The sequence below is a fragment of the Vipera ursinii genome (assembly GCF_947247035.1).
Source record: "Vipera ursinii genome assembly, chromosome: 5".
In the NCBI taxonomy this organism is placed as follows: Eukaryota; Metazoa; Chordata; class Lepidosauria; order Squamata; family Viperidae; genus Vipera; species Vipera ursinii.
The window spans coordinates 74618707-74638852 of record NC_139518.1 but is presented as its reverse complement, the minus strand read 5'-3'; the positions used below and the strand labels follow the sequence as shown (position 1 = coordinate 74638852).

Sequence of the window (20146 nt, the reverse complement as noted above, 5' to 3'; positions counted from 1 at the left end):
TTCCCTCCAAGGTGGTGCCATCTTTGCTAAGCTAGATCTCGCGCAGGTGTACCAGCAGCTGCCAGTTACCAGGGAGACAGCAGAAGCACAAACAATAGTAATGCACAAGGGAGCCTTCAGGGTTAACCGCCTGCAATTTGGTGTCAGTGTAGCACCAGGAATCTTCCAGGAGGTAATGGAGTGGACTCTTAAGGGCATCCAAGGGGTATGCCCTTATTTTGATGATGTCCTCATTGCAGGGGACACAGAAGAAGTGCTGGCAGACAGACCGATGGCAGTTTTAAGTAGGTTTCGTTCTGCAGGTCTCAAATTAAAAAGGGACAAATGCAGTATTGGAGTGGCATCCACAGAATTTTTGGGGTTTAAAATAGATGCCAGTGGGATCCACCCTGCAGAATCCAAAGTGAGGGCAATTAAGATGGCCCCCACTCCCAAGAACAAGGCTGAACTGCAAGCCTTCCTTGGGTTGCTAAACTTTTACCATTCCTTCCTACCCCACAAAGCAGCAATAGCCTTTGCACAGGCTCCTAGATAAGAAAGCTGTATGGAGCTGGACCAATGTCCACGAAAAAAGTTTCCAAACCTTAAAGGCCCTACTTTCAAACAAGTCTACAGTCACCCACTTCATCGAAACAAAGCCCATCTGCATTGCTTGCGATGCTTCACCCTATGAAGTGGGCGCAGTACTAAGTCATCTTAACGGGGAACAGGTGCCCATTGCATACTACTTCAGAACCTTATCAGGGGCAGAGAGGAACTACGCCCAGATAGACAAGGAAGTCCTGGCAATAGTGGCTGGGGTCAAAAAATTCCACGACTACCTGTATGGTAGGGAATTCACAATATTCATAGACCATAAGCCACTATTAGCGTTATTCACCACGGACAAACAAACCTCCCAAATTCTCTCCCCTAGGATGCTTAGGTGGTCCATATTCTTATCAGTATACAACTTTAAGCTGGTTCACAAACCAGGGAAAGAAATGGGCCATGCGGATGGGTTAAGTAGACTACCCCTAGCAACCACAGAACAAGATCTGGCACCTACTGCACAGATACTAGCAATCCAAGAGTTACCGGAATGCCCTCTCCATGCAAGGGATATAGCGACTGAGACCGCATCAGATAAAATCCTGAGCAGGGTCCAGTCTTGGGTATTCACAGGGTGGCAATATAGGAGTCCAGGCCCGGAGTTCCAGGTGTACTTCGTAAGGAGACATGAATTGCCCATAAAGGATGCCTGTTGTGGGGTAGTAGGGTCATCATACCAGACACACTGAGGGATAGAGTCCTACAATCTTTACACGAGGGGCACCCTGGCATAATTTGAATGAAGCCATTAGCTATGAGTTATCTTTGGTGGCCAGGGTTAGACAAGGCAATAGAAGAGCAGGTACACGAGTGCTACACTTGTCAAAGGTCCAGACCCAAGATGCCCCAAGTGCCTGTCCACAAATGGGAGGCAACACATACACCCTGGTCCAGGGTCCACATAGACTACACTGGCCGATTCCAGGTACAGCTCTTCCTAATAGTAATAGATAGCCACTCCAAATGGTTGGAGGTAGTGCCAGTCCCCAATATGACCATGGCCAGAACAATCCAAGTGCTCAGGGGACTTTTTGCCATGCATGGTCTGCCTGACGTTTTGGTATCGGATAATGGGGCTCAATTCACCGCTGCTGAATTTCAGGCCTTCATGACAGCAAATTTGATTAGACACGTCACATCCACGCCCTTCCACCCGTTGACTAATGGACAAGCTGAACGCATGGTGAGAATGACCAAGAATGCACTCACACTTCAGCAAAGCAGTTCGGATGCTCTGAGACATTTTGCGCGACAGAGAACGAGGCTGGGGCCGTAAAAGCACTTCCCCTGACTGGACCGCAGGTGCCGATCTAGCAGCACCATTAGACTTTGGGCTAGGCCAACTGGGACAGGCTAGCCAAAGGGATTCAAGTTGTTTTGATTCCACCGAACTACAGAGCCTGGATCTAACAAGCATGGCAAACGAACTGGTAGACCGGGAGATTCTGGCAACCCCTCAATGCTCTGAACAAGCCCAAAGGCCCCCCAAATATCTTCCAGATTTTGTAACCACATGATTGTGTGTTCCATCCAGGGGGAAGGGGTGTAATGTATTGGCCTTTGTATATGTTACTTGCATTCAATTGCTAAGTGCTAGTTCACGTGTATGTTGTAACAGTTGCTAGCTGGCCCAGACTGGTTGTCTCCAGCCAGCTAAGTAGGTCTTTGGGTGGGAAACCTATGCTTCAAACCTATTGGTCACCGCCTATTGGCCAACCGTATAAATAGCTGTGTAGCAGCTCCCTTGTAGCTTCAGTTATGTTTGACCTTCAATAAAGGCTGTTGCTGTTTTGAACCTTCTGTCTCACTCAGTGCCTGCAAAGAACCGGCTACACAACACTAATCATCAAAGAACAAATTATCACTGTGATTAGAACTGTATTTTTTAAAAAAACTAAAATTCAATTTAAACTACACCTTCACCCACTTTTATGGATCTCAGTGACATTTAAAAAGCATTTTTAAAGTGATCAGTTCAATTGGGGGAGGACAAGCAAGAGAGAAAAAGATAGAGAAGGAAAGTAAGGGGAGAAAGAAGAAAAAGAAACTACCTCTGACCATTTTGGATTCTAGCTCCATCATAAATTGCCTTTAATATCTTTTATCCTAACATGTAACCCCTAACAGATTAGATTTTGGGAATATGATCTTTTGCTCTGGTTTTGAGTAGCAGCCTAGATTCTAATATTCATTTGGGGATAGGGATGAAGAACTAACCACCTACATTAGAACCGAATCTACAATTGCTCCATGTGCACAAGATAAACAAAATTGGGTAGTCCACAAAATTTCAGGAACTGATGTGAACCATTCTCTTTGTGGTATCTTTACAGCAGGAAAACCAGCTGTGCTTTTGCAGCATGGCTTATGTCTAGAAGGAAGGGTATGGGTTGCAAACATGCCCAATCAAAGCCTTGCGTTCATGCTAGCAGATGCTGGTTATGATGTCTGGATAGGGAACAACAGAGGCAACTCCTGGTCTCGAAAACACCAACACCTTACATTCAAGCAAGACCAGTATCATGCTTACAGGTAATTTAAAACAAAATGCATAGACAGGATCAGGATATGCATTTTTTGTCTGCTTTTAATTACATTTTTTAGACTTCTTGTGGAACAGCTTTTTACCAAATCGCACACCTCTGTTCACAAATCCATGTGATTTAGATGCATTTCCTATTTCTTAGTTCAAAATTCATGTTATTAAAATTTAAGCCTGTAGTATGGAGGAGAAATGTTTGGCTTTTTACTGTAAAATACAATAATTTAAGCATTCAATGCCAAGAATGGAGGAGAAAAATTTCGAAAACAAATATTGACGAACATGATATGGGATTCAATACATCAACTTATTTTCTAGGAGTCATATTAGGGAGGTATAACAATTTTTACCTGGAATCAATGGAGTGAACAGTTCCATGTACGTGTGGAGACTGATAGTGATATGAACTATTTCCCTGCCCTTGAATGTATGTTCACAGCAGAGGTGTCCACAAGGAAAATTTAAAAATTGACAAGTTGCAACAGCACAATTTAAGCCCTGATCCTTCTTTTGTTATATGCATCACATATATGATACATGTAAAAAAAAAAGCAGGACTTCAATCATGATCGTGACCATCCTCTCATCTTTTTAGGATACCCAGACACCTTTGGTTCAGAGTATGTTTATTTCTAAATTGGATCTCAATACTTATTGTCATCCATCTTCAATCTACCTATATTATGTTGAAATTCTGTTGAATGAATTAAAGAGTTCATAAAAACAGTGCCAATTATCTTATTTAATATCAATTGTCTATTATATTTTACAGTTTTGATGAAATGGCCAGATATGACCTCCCAGCAATGATTTCTTTTATTGTGAAAAAAACAAAAAATTCAAAGATACATTTAGTGGGCTACTCTCAAGGTGCTGCTCAAGGTATATTATAGAAATCACTACTATGTAAACTGTAGTTGTGTAGCATGTATCTATGGCTTCCATATGGGTGCAATGGCAGGAGATAGAGATGGAGATATTATAAAATTAGAATGACATTAATATATGCTTATTTCACACATACCTTTAGATACATTGCCACTGAAAATTCAGAGTAGAACAAGTTAATTTCTTTAACACAGGATAAAAGCTTAACCATGCCTTTCTAATTTGGATTTAAAAACAATCTGCTTGTTAGTCTTAAGGAGGACTCTTAAAAATGCTTGATTTTTAATGCAACTTTCTGAGATTAAGTAATATTATGCTACTAAAAACTGTACTTATAAAGAAGATGGTAGTTGCAGAACAATTCAGTGGATTGCAACATATTGTGCTGGTGACCTACAATATCCTCAAGTAGCACTAGCAGAACTCCATAGCCAAGTCATTTTAATGTGGCCTAAATCTCATGAGATTGCTAAACAATATTTTAGACAAAAATGTCCCAGTCTTATGTATTTAATTCTCAGAGTGCCATTGCACAAGGTACATAAACTTGTGCAATCTCACCAGTTTTAATGATCTCATGAACTGCTGCGTTATTTTTATATATTTTTTTAAAAAAAATTTCATTTCTGGTTCCTGTGTCATTGAGCAATGTTACATAATAGTATTTGCTGCCTGAATTACTTTGGAGTGGTTTTGAAATAAGTGATAGACATTTCCATTTTTAAAGAATTCTAATATAGATTGTGCTGTAAGCAAATCTGGGCATTTAATGCCAGTGATTCCTTGACAGGAGAAATGCAAGCTAATATTTGTCCAATTCTAAAGGATGAGAGAGAGTATGCTTAAGAAGTGATGGAAGGAACTTTTCATTAATAAGTAAAAAATTCCCAGCCTTTCTAGATTAGGCATGTGATCATATTGCAACATTCCATGTTTCATTGGCCTTTTTTTCATCCTAAGAATTTTTAATTTGCAAAACCTGCATATGAATATCAGGAATCTATCCCCCCAAATAAATCTGTCCTGGTTCTTTTTAATTGTACTTAGAATTTCACCTAAAATATGGACTCTGGAAAAATATGGTTTCTTTAGGATAATATTTTGTGTCTGTATTCTCAGGTTTCATTGCACTTTCATCCATGCCACATGTGGCTGCAAAGATAAAAATGTTCCATGCCTTGTCTCCAGCAACCACACTAAAAAATTCTCAAAACCCACTAATCAAATTACTATTCCTGCCAGATGCTGCAATAAAGGTATTTGACATATAATGTGATGGTAGTAGCAAAGATGAGGATTTCAATAGATTCAACTTTGGGCACATAACTTTTTGATTTTGGACTCCTTTAATACCTGTTGTCTGGTCCCCTTGCTACATAAGATGGTCACTCAATACTGGGCCATTCTTCTAGAAATAGTGAGCTTACTAGCCAAAAACTAAAATGTGGAAATGCATTTTAATACCCTCTCTTATGCTTTTGCTGGTCTGAATTTTCTTGAAATATCATATTGACATAGATGGGCCTACATTAAGAGTTACCAACATCAAGTGTTAGCTACTAACTTTAGAATGGTGAGACATTTTATAAGTTCACATCTGAATACACTTTTCTCTAGCTTTGCATTTTTTTTACTAATAGAAGAAACAAAACTTATTTGTCATTCAATATGTCCATGCTTCTACATTTTGCACTATAACAAATTCACCATAAAATATCTTGAAGAAAGAGTTATAAAATGCTTTGTTTGAGGAAATCTTACTTGCAAAAATGCCAGAGGCTTAAAATGCTTCCCTTTCAAGAAAGGGGAACCAAAATGCACCCAAATTCTCAAGGCTGAGGGACCAAATTTAACAGAACTACAGAAATGAGAAACTGAAAAAAACCAACACAATAATAACTCACAAACAAACCATAGATGCAAACAGCTTTTCTCTTAAAAGGAAGAAGAGCAGCCTATGCTCATATGGAAAGTGGATAGCTATTTGTTATCCTTATTACAGATAACTCTTACTCAAGTAGAGTGGAAGGCTGATTTGTTTATGTGGCCTAGATGGTATTCTTCCTCCTTCTCTTATACCATATTATCTGGTAGATCAGTGGTGTCAGAATTATTCTACTAATAAGATCATTACAACATCAGCCTTCCTAGAAGAGGAAGTTGGCAGCTCTTATCTCCCAAGCTGTGGATAAGTCCTCTCAATTGTCCTAAGGAGGGTGTTATGTACTGGGCTCTTGAGGAAATACTACGTGGGTTGCTGGAGCAGCTAACGGCTCTCCAGCAACCCAGACTACAAGTCTCCTGTGCTGCAATTGGCTATCTCTAGGCAGCAATGGTTGATTTAAATCTATTGGCTGCCGCCTAGGGGCTAGACTATATATTGCGGCTAGTGGCAGCCATTCCCCAGTACAGTCACTGCACGAAATAAATGATGAGTTACCCTGTACTCCATTCTGCATCTTCATTCCTGCACCAAAGAACCTGCTATTTAACAGTGGCGACGAGGATGGAATCCTGCTTCACTGATTAAAGAGTGAAGTCTATGAGGGAAAAGCAGTGCACGCCGGAGAGAAGAGGCATTCCCCCCTCCATCTCTCAAGGTCAGCTAAGCAAGCTATGCTAGCGATCTCGTGCTCAGTGGACTCATTCCTGAACCTGGAAGCAGGATCCGGAAGAACACAGGAACCAGCAAGAAAGAATGCCGAAGGTCAGAAAACTGTGAGAATTCAACATGAAACACCCGGAGGAATGGCCATCATATTTATCACAAGTAGAAAAATACCTCAGAGCCAATCAGATCACGGAAGAAGGACTGAAGGCCGAAACACTACTCTGTGTGTGCGGCCCAACAACCTTTGATTTGGCCTAGAACCTTTTTGCGCCGACACCAATCAAAGCGGTCTCCTATGCAGATCTCAAAAAGAAGCTAACCGGGCACTTCCAGCCCAAGATGTCTGAAATGGCTTGGCAGTTCAGGTTCGACCAAAGAGTGCAGCTACCTGGGGAGTCAGCTTGGGAATTAATAGCGGGCCTAAGGCAGGCCACACGCCTATGCAAATTTTCAAATTTAAAAGAGCGACTACGAGACCGGCTTGTCTGCGGCCTATGGGACAGAACACTTTAGCAAAGACTATTTGCTAGGCCAAATTTAACGTTTTCTGAAGCACAAGACGAGGTGATGGCTGACGAAGCTGCTGGAGGCGCAGTTCAAACAGTACAGCCCGCCAAATCAACAAAGTTCGAAGAAACGGTCCACCTTGAGGATGCCAAACGTACCCAGAGAATCTTCCAAGGAAGAAGAACCTGAAATCAGCTGACTCCAAAAGCATCCCAATGCGCAACACCGCAACAGCCACCAGCGAGAGGACAGTTACAAGGCAGTTTTCTTACCGAGATGTAAGGGGTGCGGCGGCAATCATTTTCACACCAATTGCAGATTTTGTTCAGCCACGTGTAGAGCTTGGAGAAGGACAGGCCACATCGTGGTGGTTTGCAGAGCCCACCAGAGAGACCAGCCACCCAAACACCAGTCAGAAGAACCGACTAGGAGAGGTACTGGGGCCCAGGGTCCAGTTAGTGTGGGGTTTTTCAGAAGCCGTAGAAGCGTAACCCACCAGGGTTCGACGCCCCCTCAAACCAAAAGTGAAGCTCATGATAGAGCTACAAGGAGTTCCATGTAAGATGGAATTAGACTCTGGCTCTGCTGTCTCAATCATTTCTCAAGACACTTTTAATTTCGTTTGTAGGCGCAGTAACAATTGGGCCAAACTAAGACCCTCAGATATAATCCTAAGAGATTTTCAAAATACTCACATTAAAGTTAAGGGAGAAGCCACTTTGTTGGTAAAGTTTAAAGGGGTTTGGGGGTACCTGGATGTAATATTAGTAGGGGGGCAGAGAATGAGTCTCATTGGACTCGATTGGTTTGATGCCTTAGGTATTCAGATTACTGGCATAAACCGGACACAAACTGCAGACCTCATGTCAGTGTGCGAGGAATATGCGAATGTTTTTGATTCAACCCTTGGAACATACACAGGCCCGCCTATCTCATTTAAGCTAGATCCCAATGTAGTTCCAATCAGGGTTAAGCCTCATAGGGTCCCCTTTGCCTTAAAACATAATTTTTTTCCCGAAATTTGCTGACTATAAATGCACTCTAAATAAATCCCTCAAGCAACATGCTTACCCGGTCCCAGTGGTCAACCATATTTTAGCCTCCTTGCAAGGGGGTACTATTTTTGCTAAGCTTGATTTAGCACAGGCCTATCAGCAATTGACTACTGCTTGGACCATCCAGGTGCTGAGAAAACTCTTTGCCACACATAGGTTGCCAGATGTCTTAGTTTCAGACAATGGGGCCCAATTCACTGCTGCTGAATTTCAGGACTTCCTTAGAGCTAATCTCATCAGACATGCAACATCTGCGCCTTTTCATCCATCTTCTAATGGTCAAGCTGAATGCATGGTGAGGACAATGAAGGAGGCACTCAAGCGCATTGTCACAGGTGACTGGCATCACAGATTGGCAGATTTTTTACTCTGTCAGCATTCTACGCTCTGCACGGCCACAGGCAAAAGTCCTGCAGAACTACATTGGGGGAGGCATTTGATCACTAAACTGGACAGGTTGCATCCAGATAGAGTGGCAGCAGAAGCCTCTCGACCAAAACCCCCGAGGGGGCTGCACATGGGCGATTGGGTTTGGGCCAGGAACTATGGTCATGGGAATCTGTGGGTTCCTGGTCAAATTACCAAGGCATCCAGACCCCTATCTTATGAAGTGGAGTTGGAGGGAGGGCGAGTTGTCAAATGACACATTGATCAGCTCAGGAAACGGTTTCCAGAATGGCCACTAAGCAAGGACTGCGTCATAAGTCCCTCCCAAGGTCCTCAAACTTGCGGCCAAGCCAGCCCTCACATGGACCATCAGGACTTTTCCTTCTTAACTGAGGGGGAACCGGAGGAAGAACTGGGGAGCTCTGGAGTGCAACATGGACCCCCTGAAGGAGCAAGCCAACCGAACTTCAGCAACCGCTGTGCCTACTGTGCCGAACAGTCTGACTCTGGGGTGGGCCAACCTGGAGAGGCCAGCCAGAGTGCATCAAATCCCTTTGACTCAGGAGCACAAAGGGACACAAGTCTACCCACCCCACTGGGTAAGCTGGTAGACCACAAAGTGCTGGGAACTTCAAGATGTTCCTCTAGGGCACACTAGCCTCCTTCATATCTTGCAGATTATGTTCTAAAGTAAAGAGCTATATATTGTTGTAAATCCTGTTGCTGCTAGACTACAGAAACTAGTGCTATGATGTAACTGTCTAAAAGTGCCATTTTTGAAGCCTATTCCTTCAGACGTTGTTTAATAACATTGTAGCCTACATTGTTTTTTATTTTTATTTTTATTATCACTTTTACTTTAGTGTGTTTGGATATTGAATCTTGACAATTGTTGAGACTAATTGGTGTTATTATAGTCTGTTCTAAGAGGGGAGGGGTGTTATGTACTGGGCTCTTGAGGGAATACCACGTGAGTTGCTGGAGCAGCTAACGGCTCTCCAGCAACCCAGATTACAAGTCTCCTGTGCTGCAATTGGCTATCTCTAGGTGGCAATGGTTGATTTAAACCTATTGGCTGCCGCCTAGGGGCTAGACTATATATTGCGGCTAGTGGCAGCCATTCCCCAGTACAGTCACTGCACGAAATAAACAATGAGTTACCCTGTACTCCGTTCTGCGTCTTCATTCCTGCGCCAAAGAACCCGCTATTTAACAGTGGGAAAACAAGGCCAGTGGAATTACTGAGCACTGAAGAGCTATTATCAAGAACAGCCAATCTTTAACTGGCCATAAAAAGCCTTTGGCAACAGCAGGTTAGCCTCATAAGGTAGTAGGGAGTCGAAGTGCAACCAAATAGACTAATTCTGCTTTATTTTAAGGTTAAATTAATAGAACCTTACAGGTCTGAAAGTACATTTTCCTCTCATCATCTTTACAAGAAACTAGGTAAAGTCACTTCTGAGATGTTTGCTATGCCCACATTCCTTTTGTGGGACCTTATCTGTTCCTCTGGATGTGGCTATTTCCCCATCTTCCAAGGTCATTCCCACGAACCATTGCACAGAATGTTGATAGCCACTTCAGTCTGGTGATGACTGTGTTTAGCATACATCCATCTGAAACAGCTTCCTTTCAGGAAAATGGAAGGAAAATGCATTTTTGGAAGGTGCATTTCAACTTCTCCAGGTGGAATCCTGAGAGATTAAGGTGCATTCACCTAATTATTTCTAATGGTTAGAGTGAAACCTGGCATCAAATATTTCTCTCATACTCAGCTTTTCCAAGCTATTTGCTTTGAAACAAGATCGTGACATTCACATCCTCGTTAATACGAGAAGCCAAACTCTAGAACATTGATAGATCCATTGATCCATATTAATGAGACCACATATAATATTAATATATTTGCAGGGTTTGCTGGGCAGAAGGGACTTTTTCCTAAGAAATGAGATTTTAAGAAAAATGGTCATCCGCAAATGCAGCTCCATAATTTACAACAAACTCTGCTCCCAATTTATTTCATTTATTGGAGGATATAATGAGAAGAATCTAAATTTGGTATGTATCAAGAAAAAATGTATTTTAGCTGTCTGAAATTTCTACTGAACATCTCACAGAGATTAAAAAAACTGTTTTTATGAACATCCATGTCTTAAATAACAGGAACTGAGCTATCCTAACTGGCAGGCAGCATAAAGTTCACCACAGCTTTAGCCATCTTTTACATTTATAATGAATATTCTGTACTGTGCAGGAGTGGCGCCTTTTAGTTTGCTCCTTGCACAATTCATATAGGAGGAAGGAAGGAGGCTTTACCATAAACTGAACTGAACTGAACTAAACTAGACTAAATAAACTAAGCTGCAGCTCAGGAGGATTAGTATCAAATCTATCCTGATGTGTTACCATTAAGCAAGATAGAAAGTTGCTTCATTGGTCCACTTCAGTGATCAAAATATCTCTTGCAGAGCCACGTGGATGTTTACATGTCCTACTTTCCAGATTCAACATCTGTTCAAAATATACTCCACTGGGGACAGGTAAAGTATCTGAAAATTCAATATTGTTTTTCAGGACTGACTTTATACAGTGTGATTAAACTTTACAGGAACTGTACAGGTCTGAATTGAGGGAAGGAGAAATAGGTTTGATTGGAGAGGTGCCAGGAAGTGCCTGGGGAGTATACTGAGTGTTTGTCAGGCCCCAGGGACCAAGAATGGTACATGGAGTTTCCTTTATTGTTTTTCACCTGCAGACAGAATCTTGCCATACTAATGCAACTATTTGCAAAACTACAGTGTACTCTGGGAACAGCTAGAGAAAAGCCATTTTAATCCTCTTACTGCTGACCAAAGTTTCCAAAATCTGCCACCTCTTCAGCCTCTGGAAAGCAGCTCTTCCTCCTGGGAATCCAGACTACATGCCACCATAGCTTTACATTGATAAGGAGGAGGAGATGATACAATGCACAGTATGGCTTGATTCTTTGACTGGCTGGGAATATTGTTGTGCACTCCATTACCAGCACTGCCATCCATTAGAGTATTGTTGGTGTTACTTGTAACAGACAGTTCTACTGATCCTGGGTCTGACACATTACATCATTTGCCTAAAGTCTTTGCTCAGTGTTTAAAGCTACATTTTCAGTGTTTAATATAATAAAATACAAGAATTTGGAAGTTTCGGTCATTCAGAAATCACCTCTCCCTCCCCACTCCCTCCCCCCCTCTCTCATCTAGACATACAAAACAGGAAAATTTAGAGCTTTTGATTATGGGAATGGAAACAAGGAGAGATACAATCAGGTAAGATAGTTTATGGACTACTTAAAATTCTCTGTCTCTTCCGCAAGTACACCAGGTACCCGTAAATGACTGTGTTGTCCCTGACTAGCTGCAACTGTTTTTCTGCATATTACCAAGAAAAAAATGAGGGCAACTCACATACAATGCAATATACAGGGTTCAATGCATAGCTATTAAAACCCAACAGTCATTGGGGAGCTAAGCATTCGTAGCCAAATGATAAATCTGTTTCCCTTTTTGCTTAATACTTTGGAAAAAGTCTCAAACTGTTTTCAGCCCAATGAACTTCAGACAAGCATGTTATCTGTGCAGATCAAAGTCCTCTTCTTGTATAAGCCATTTATATGATACTCCATAACATTTATTTATATATGAATCTTATTTATTTGATTTGGTTGCTACCCAACTCCTATCGATTCTGGCAGCTCACAGCATAAAAGCAAAATAACAAATATGAAGTCAGAATGGAGCACATAGCAATAAACAGAATGGTGATTCCAATCAATAATACCAAGCATATCATACCCCCAACAAGGGACTCCAATCATCTTGATCCAACATCTGGAAGAAGGACAGGTCTTTAAGCCCCTCTGGAGGGTCACTAAAATTACTATTGTTTCATTCCTATTTTCTCAGGATACCTCACACACTGTGCAAAGATCTATCACTGAAAATATTTGTTCTAACTAAATTACCATTATTAAATGTTAAGACATTCACTTCTTCTCATATACCTAGAAAGATTCATACTAGTTTCTCAACAGGCAGTTTGTATTTAGTATGCTATTTTGTGTGTAAAACCCTCAGTTTGTTTATTTTTGTTTTTTTAGGATGAGCCGCCGTCTTACAATGTAGAACGCATTACAGTACCAATAAGCATATGGTATGGTGAGAATGACCAGTTAGTGACCCCCGATAATGTCAAAGGATTAATTGACCAACTCCATAGTGTTGTCTACAAAACTAGCTTATCTGATTGGACTCACTTTGATTTTATTTGGGGCCTTGATGCCTCTAAGAGAGTTTATAGTCCTCTTATTAAATTGATATCCTTACATATATAATTCTATAAATTTGTATAAATGTATAAATTTAAAAAAACTAATTTTCCTTTATGTTTGCCAGAAATTGGTGATATAAAAATATAACTGTTATTTCTGTTAGTAATAATAAAAGGGATTTTGAAAATCATGGGATATTGCTTACTTAATGTTGCTTTCGATCATATTTTGTTGTGGGTCTGTGCTTATATCCAGGCTGGCAAATGCTCTAAAAGAATCAAAGTTTATAAAGGATCTGTACAATACATGGGAAACCTGGGGTTACAGTAGTTAACTGTACTGCTTTTAATCACAGTGCAAAGACATTTTGCTACTTATTTATTTATTTATTCGGTTTATATACCACCCTATTCCCAAAGGACTCAGGGTGGTTTACAAGGCAAAATTTAAAAACAATCCAATATAAAATTAAAATAAATTAAATTAAGTCTAGCCACAAAAATTAAATCACAATTTAAAAACATTAAACCCCTCAGTCCAGACCAGATAGCTCAAAGAGCCAGGTTTTTAGGTCCCGGCGAAATGAACGAAGGTCGGGGGCAGTCCGGAGTTCCGTTGGCAGTTGATTCCATAGGGCAGGCGCGCCCACAGAGAACGCCCTCCCCCTGTGGATCGCCCATCGGCAATCCTTGACTGGCGGTACCCTGAGGAGGCCCTCCCTGTGGGAACGCACAGGATGATGGGAAATTGACGCTGGCAGCAGGTGCTCCCTTAGATAATCCGGGCCCATGCCATTTAGGGCTTTATAGGTCATCACCAGCACCTTGAATCTCACCCGGAGGGCAACTGGAAGCCAATGCAGCTCGCGGAGAAGAGTTGTTACATGGGAGTATCGGGAGACTTCCATCACAACTCGCGCGGCTGCATTCTGCACCAGCTGAAGCCTCCGAGTGGTCCTCAGGGGCAGCCCCATGTAGAGAGCATTGCAGTAGTCTAGCCGGGAGGTTACAAGCGCATGGGTGACTGTGCGTAGGGCATCTCGGTCCAGATAGGGCCGTAACTGGCACACCAGGCGAACCTGGGCAAAAGCCCCCCTGGCCACGGCTCCTATATGATCTTCCAAACTGAGCCGTGAATCCAGGAGGACACCCAAGTTACGGGCCCTATCAATGGGGGGTAACACCTCACCCCCCCATAGTTAACGATGGAAAAGACTGGTTAGTCTGAGATGCCGGTATCCACAGCCACTCAGTCTTAGCAGGATTGATGGTGTCCTTCTCATAAAGAAGCTAAGAAGAATTGATTTTTGAATTTTATTTCATTACTGTATAACACAATCCTAAGTGAATATAGTAGGCTAATCTCTGTCATCCTACAATTTCTTGCCATTTCTCACCCTGTTGCCTATTGATGGGATTAGTTCACTTTCTTCAACAGGAGGATTGTCGCTAGATGAGTAAAAGTTATTCAGATTATTTTGAATCACTGCACCACAGTCTCCAGTTTTATTGTGAGTTGGCTGAAGGATGGTGTAAAGTCGCGTGCTTCACATAGAGACGGACACAGAGCTGGGGTAAAGATGAGTTTATTCTGAACAGAACGAACTGGGGAAACAGGGAAGCCTGGCGTCTATTTGTACCTGCCCAGGTGGATGTCATCCAATCAGTTCAAACCTGGGCTTCCTGCCAGTGCAGGTGACAATGCGTGTAGATCCTGGCTTCCCACCAGGCTGACCATGCCTGGGGCTGTCAACAGCTTAACTCATTAGGCTTATCCTGAGTGAGCAGTTATCGCCCGGAGCTGTCCAACCCCTCTGCTGATCTGCACCATCAGCCTCCTGCTGTGCTGTCCCTTTGTGTATGCTGGGAGGCATACACTGCAGATGGTAGAGAATAGGCAGTTGACTTTAATAAAGTAGCTTTTGCTTTTGAATTATGTTTTCCATCTGAATCTTTGTATGGTAGAAACCATTCTGTGTAAATATAGTCCATCACTTAAGCACTTAATAACATGACCTGTATCATGTTTTGCAATTAGAGCAGGATGTGATAAATATCTCAGTCCTGTCTGCATATCAGCATTTGTGTGCTATCAAGGTGAAGGACATGTGTTATTACTTCTGATGCAGACAAAAGTATTATTCCTCTTCATGAAGAGGCTAAACAATATTATTTTAAGAAAGGAATGGCAAATAACAGCAGAAGAGTCACCAGACACATTGGAATTAGGACATTCTTTTTGAGATTAATGGTTCTATGGTAAGGATTATGAAATGTCCATGAAAGAATCTGAAGTACCTCTGATGTTCTTGCTTTTCAGAGAAAAGAAGGGATTTTTTTTTCAGGTCCTCTTAATTGCAGTCTGATTAAATAACCAAGGAAACACTGGAGTGTTTCAAAAATTCTCTTTCCTTCAGCAAGGTAATCCCGTTCCAAGATTAAATGAAGGACTTATTCTATGCTTTTTTATCTTTAGAAAATCAAAGAATTGGGCTCTGGGCTTTGAGGACAGCATGTAATAGAGAAATTAATGTCAAGTAATGTTCTGTTCCTGCCTTATAAAGTTCTCTTCCTTTATTCTTAAAAATAAATTATCTTTTTTATTATCTGTGGGTCATGTGGATAAAGCCATAATTTTTGCAAGATCATCTGTGCTTTAATAACAAATTGTTAGATATGTTCAGAACTCTGTGTCCATATAAAGTATTGACTCATGCTAAGCTCCTGGTAAACATATAGTCCTGTTGGTAGCAGTATGGAAGCAGTTTGCGATTTCCATCTTCCAAGATGATTTTAATCTCATCAATTTAGCCCATAATTCTATAACTTCTGTTCATCCCCCTCAAGTGACAATCAGATCTGACGGTTTTGACTTTTCTGGAATTGAGGTAAGCCATGGGATGCCACTTGCTGAGGTTCTTGTTTAGACATGCCTATATTACTTTGCCAGCAATATAATGAAGATGAAGATAAGGATATGTTTGTTTATTTATCTTTCTAGATATACACACAAAGCATACCCAGTCTTGTGAAATACATATCTTGTACATTAAGGGGGCAAACAGGAAGAAGAATAAAAAGAGAAAGAGGTCACACATAAAATCTTGGCCAAAAGTAACAACAATCTACCGTATAAACAATAATTGCTAAATACCCAAACAACTATGTGGACCAAAATGCAAAGAAATAAATAATAATGATGAAAGGAGGAGTTAGAAGAGTAAAAGAAAATTATCTGCATCATACTGTATTTTAAATATGGCAGAATTATTAAGTGGACAGATGAAACTGACTAGGAGAACCATTCTAAATTAGACAGCCCAAGCTCAACATCATAATAAAATCCATAAAACTCTTTCTTGCCCCCAAAAGTTATTGAGTTGTTCATAAATAAGTTGACAGTGAAAGAAAAATGTATTGACTAGTGTGTTAAAAATAAACACATTGACTTCTGGTTTGCTGCCGTGGCTGCCACAGACATTTGGTAGGCGAGCTCCGTCTTCCACATCAATTTCACATCGGTAGGTGACCCTGGAAAGGGTTGAAAGTTGCCCTTTAGGGGCAACCAGCAAGGAGGGAATCCCCGCTGGAATGTGGGTGGGTGGTAGCCCTTCTGCTTAATCTGTGCAGTCCTCTAAACTGGTAGACAAAAGACCAGCCATAGAAATATGGCTCATCACTAGGCTGCAGACAGCCAAAGTCAAACTTACCACCAGGCACCTATAAAGCAGCGTGGATGAGACTGGGTGAGATCTACCTCTCTTCAATAAGTATTTTTTCCACCTGTATAAGCTGCCAAAAGTATTTTTCTCCCTGTGGAGAGAGGGAAGGGGAATTCTACCCCACCCCCACTATCTAGGGGAGTTTAAAACATTGAAACAATAACCTGATTTTAATTGGATTTTTATCTTTTTAAAGCCTGAGGACTAAAAGACTTTTTATTCTTATTGAAGATTTGAGTTTTTACTTATAAAAAAGAAGTAAAATTGGAAAAAGGACTATAAAAATCTTGGTCTTAAAAGAAAATCATAAATGGTATGGGTGACATCTTGTGGCTAAACCTGATACTACAACCTGTTATTGTCTAAAAGAGACTTGACTGAAGCCTAGACTATAGATAAGAACTTTGTAACCTTTGCAATCAGCTGTGAGAAGCCCAGATATGTTCTATACTCAGTGATAAAATTATTCTCATTCTCTGATTGTAAAGCTTTTAATTCACACCATTAAAAGAATATGGATGAAGATCAGGAACAGATTTTATTTATGTTGAGAGCACTTCATGAAACTATTTTTAAAGCCACTGATGAAATAAGAAACTACAGAAAAGAACAAGATGTCAGCCCAGAGAACCCAAACTTTGATTACACCCAAAGAATCAACTACACAGAATATAAGAGAAGAAGTGGAGCAATCAAATATTATGATAGAAGATTCAACTGATCAACAAACACAGTTAATGGAAAACCCAGGAAAGGGATTGACAACACTGAAAATGAAAAAGACTTTCTATACAAACCAGAAGAAACCTGAGGATCAAGAAGAAAAACAGATCGAAGAGAAGACAAACATTTTAGGACAACTACGCCAAGAGAGAAAAAATAGAGATGATTTGTTAGCCCTTCCAAAAAAATGGTGACTGGATGGCCTTTCTTACTTCAAACAAGTAAGGGAGATCTATTTGATGACTTGAAAGCACGGACATGGAAGGTGAGTTGGCAAAGAAAGCAAGCTAGAATAAGGCTGAAGAAGATTGGGGCTTTGATTTATAGTGAGGATTAAAACAGAATATACTCAATTTGACAAGATATGTATTTTGAATACTAGACTTTGTATGAACTGAGATAAAGAAAACTTTGCTTATTTTAAAAATTTGGAAGTATAAATATTAAAAGTTAAATCTGAATATTGTTTTGTTTATAAAGTTTGAATGCAAAATTAATTAAGATATATATAAGCTAAAATATATTGATAAATGTAATAAACATGTTTTTACTTAGCTGATATAAATAAAAGCTGCACTAGCTTAAATATGAGAGTAGACATTAAGAGAAAAAAGAGGAAGTATTTGATGTTGAAACAAGAGAAAATTTGGTTACTAAATTTAAGATGTTTGGAAATTAATAGAAGATAAGAATGTTATATTGTATTATCAATTAGTTGATGTAAGATGGTGAGAAATGGAATATATTCAAATAGACAAGATGTGTATTCTGAATATTAGACTCAGTCATCATGTTGCTTTTTAAATATTTAAATGTAAAACTAGAAAATCAATAAAACTTTATATAAAAAATAATAAACACAGTAGGGATGTGCTTTGTAGTTTAAAATTATGTACTGTGGAAAGCTATACATTTTCTGTGAGAAAACAGAGTGTATTTTTCCTGTGAATGCTGTTTACACAGGTGGTTAAACAGGTGGTTGTTGAATTCCTGTGATCCTGTGATAGATAGGATGTCACCAGCTGAATAAAAACAAAGAGGATACTTATCTTCTGAGTAAATATATTCTATCTGATTTTCTCTGCATGAATGCAGAATAAACCTATGATTTAGATACCTAATGTTAAGCATATGTCTCATACAATATATCACATGTCAATATGTGGGAATCAATAATAACATGTGGACTAAAATTAATGATTAATTTAAAGGGCTAATTATACATAGCAAATTACTTTTAAGCTACAAATTAGCTTCCATAATTTTAATTCTACTTTTTATAAGCAGCCTTTAAATACAAAATCATTTATTTTTCCTTGGAAGTGCAAAAAGAATCAATGAAAAAAAACGGTTTTAAGACTGAGAAAAAAGAAAAAAACCCTCACTAGTACTATGACTAATATAAATTGTACATTATTTCGGAACAATTATGATAAGATAGAATAAATTTAAGAATGTTATGCTAAGAAGGGAGAAAATACAATCCTCATTTTGGGGGAGAATTTCCATGACAAAAATGTTGCCTAAAATGAGGTTTATGTTTCAGACAAATATTTATTTTGACAACTCTTGTTCCATTTAATCAGTAAAGAATGATATATCTAGGTTTGTATGACAAAGGAAAAAAGCAAGGATTAAATTCAAATTCCTTTAAAATGCAAAGGAACAAAGAGGATTAGGTGTTTTTCAGCCTGCTGCCTGGTTTTGATGAAGGAGTAGTTCCTGCTGATGAGAAATAAAAGAATCTTAGAACTGGAAGGGCAAGACCTGACATTTGGATGGCATGTCTTTCTATAGTACAATAAAGTTAAGGCTAATATTGCTTTTAAAAGTCACTATATTAAAAGTGCCACATTGAGAATATGGAATGGATATAAACCCAGAATTTAGCAACTTCCAGTTCAGTTGTTCAGTCTGCTAAGGAAAGAATGTAACTTCCATTTCGGGCCAACCTTCTTTTAGTAAGAAGAGTAAATATTAATTAAGTGTGTGAAGTGTGATAAAAAGGGCCACACAGCAAGATGGGCAAACCTCTGTTGATAGCCTTGCCTGACAATAGACACAATCGTTCCAAATATAGGATGTTGCTGAATCTCCATTCCAATATTCCTGAAGATGACATCAAACCTCACTAGGGTAAATGTTGTTCTATGTAAGAGGGGGAGAAGATAGGAAAACTAATTAGTGAAAAGTCTATCATAAATGCCCCCATAACAACAATTGGAAATCTATTATTCTCCAGGTGTAAGTTGGTCTGATCTTCGACATAGCTTTCTTTGATTTAAGCTTTAAAAGCATTTGACTGAAAATCAAATACTGAAAGGCCACAATGGAACAATTTGAGAAGGTTATGTTACTTATCCAAGATGAAAGAAACTGATCAGTGAGACAGACTGAGGCAGGAACTCACCCCAGAAAATTTGCTTTAGCCAAGGTTACAAATGATAAATTCTCATTTGGGCCTCTATGGAAACACAACTTAGTTCTATCCAAAGAAGTCTGACATAAGTTAAAGAACATAAACCCTCCAACTCTTATATATTTTGATTGGATTATTTCCATAACCATGCAGCCAGAGCACCTTCATGAATTAATTACAAAAAATAAATCATGTTGATTTAAAGCATGCATTTCTCAATGTATAGCAAGATATATTGTACATCAAAACAGGACAAAAAGTTTCCCCAGCAATTATTCACTTTTCCCTGCCATGGAGCATGTCTTTGTGAATGACAAGATAAAATATGGGAACATCACAATACTATTTTATCCATCCATTTCTCTTCTTCCTTTTTGAGCCCTATATTAACTGGGT

The 20146-nt window shown here is 39.8% G+C and overlaps 1 protein-coding gene across 1 annotated transcript in view; it reads left to right on the top strand.

The window, feature by feature from the left end:
* Positions 1-20146, top strand: part of LOC310640811 (lipase member M-like) — a gene marked incomplete at both ends in the record, with an annotated part of 74623 nt that overhangs the window by 9918 nt on the left and 44559 nt on the right. Inside the window, 7 exons of the mRNA XM_083363327.1 lie at positions 2925-3123; positions 3906-4015; positions 5141-5277; positions 10493-10639; positions 11050-11121; positions 11821-11886; positions 12717-12938. Of these exons, the coding sequence (XP_083219453.1) occupies positions 2925-3123; positions 3906-4015; positions 5141-5277; positions 10493-10639; positions 11050-11121; positions 11821-11886; positions 12717-12938 (953 nt within the window). The remainder of the gene's footprint in view (positions 1-2924; positions 3124-3905; positions 4016-5140; positions 5278-10492; positions 10640-11049; positions 11122-11820; positions 11887-12716; positions 12939-20146) is intronic.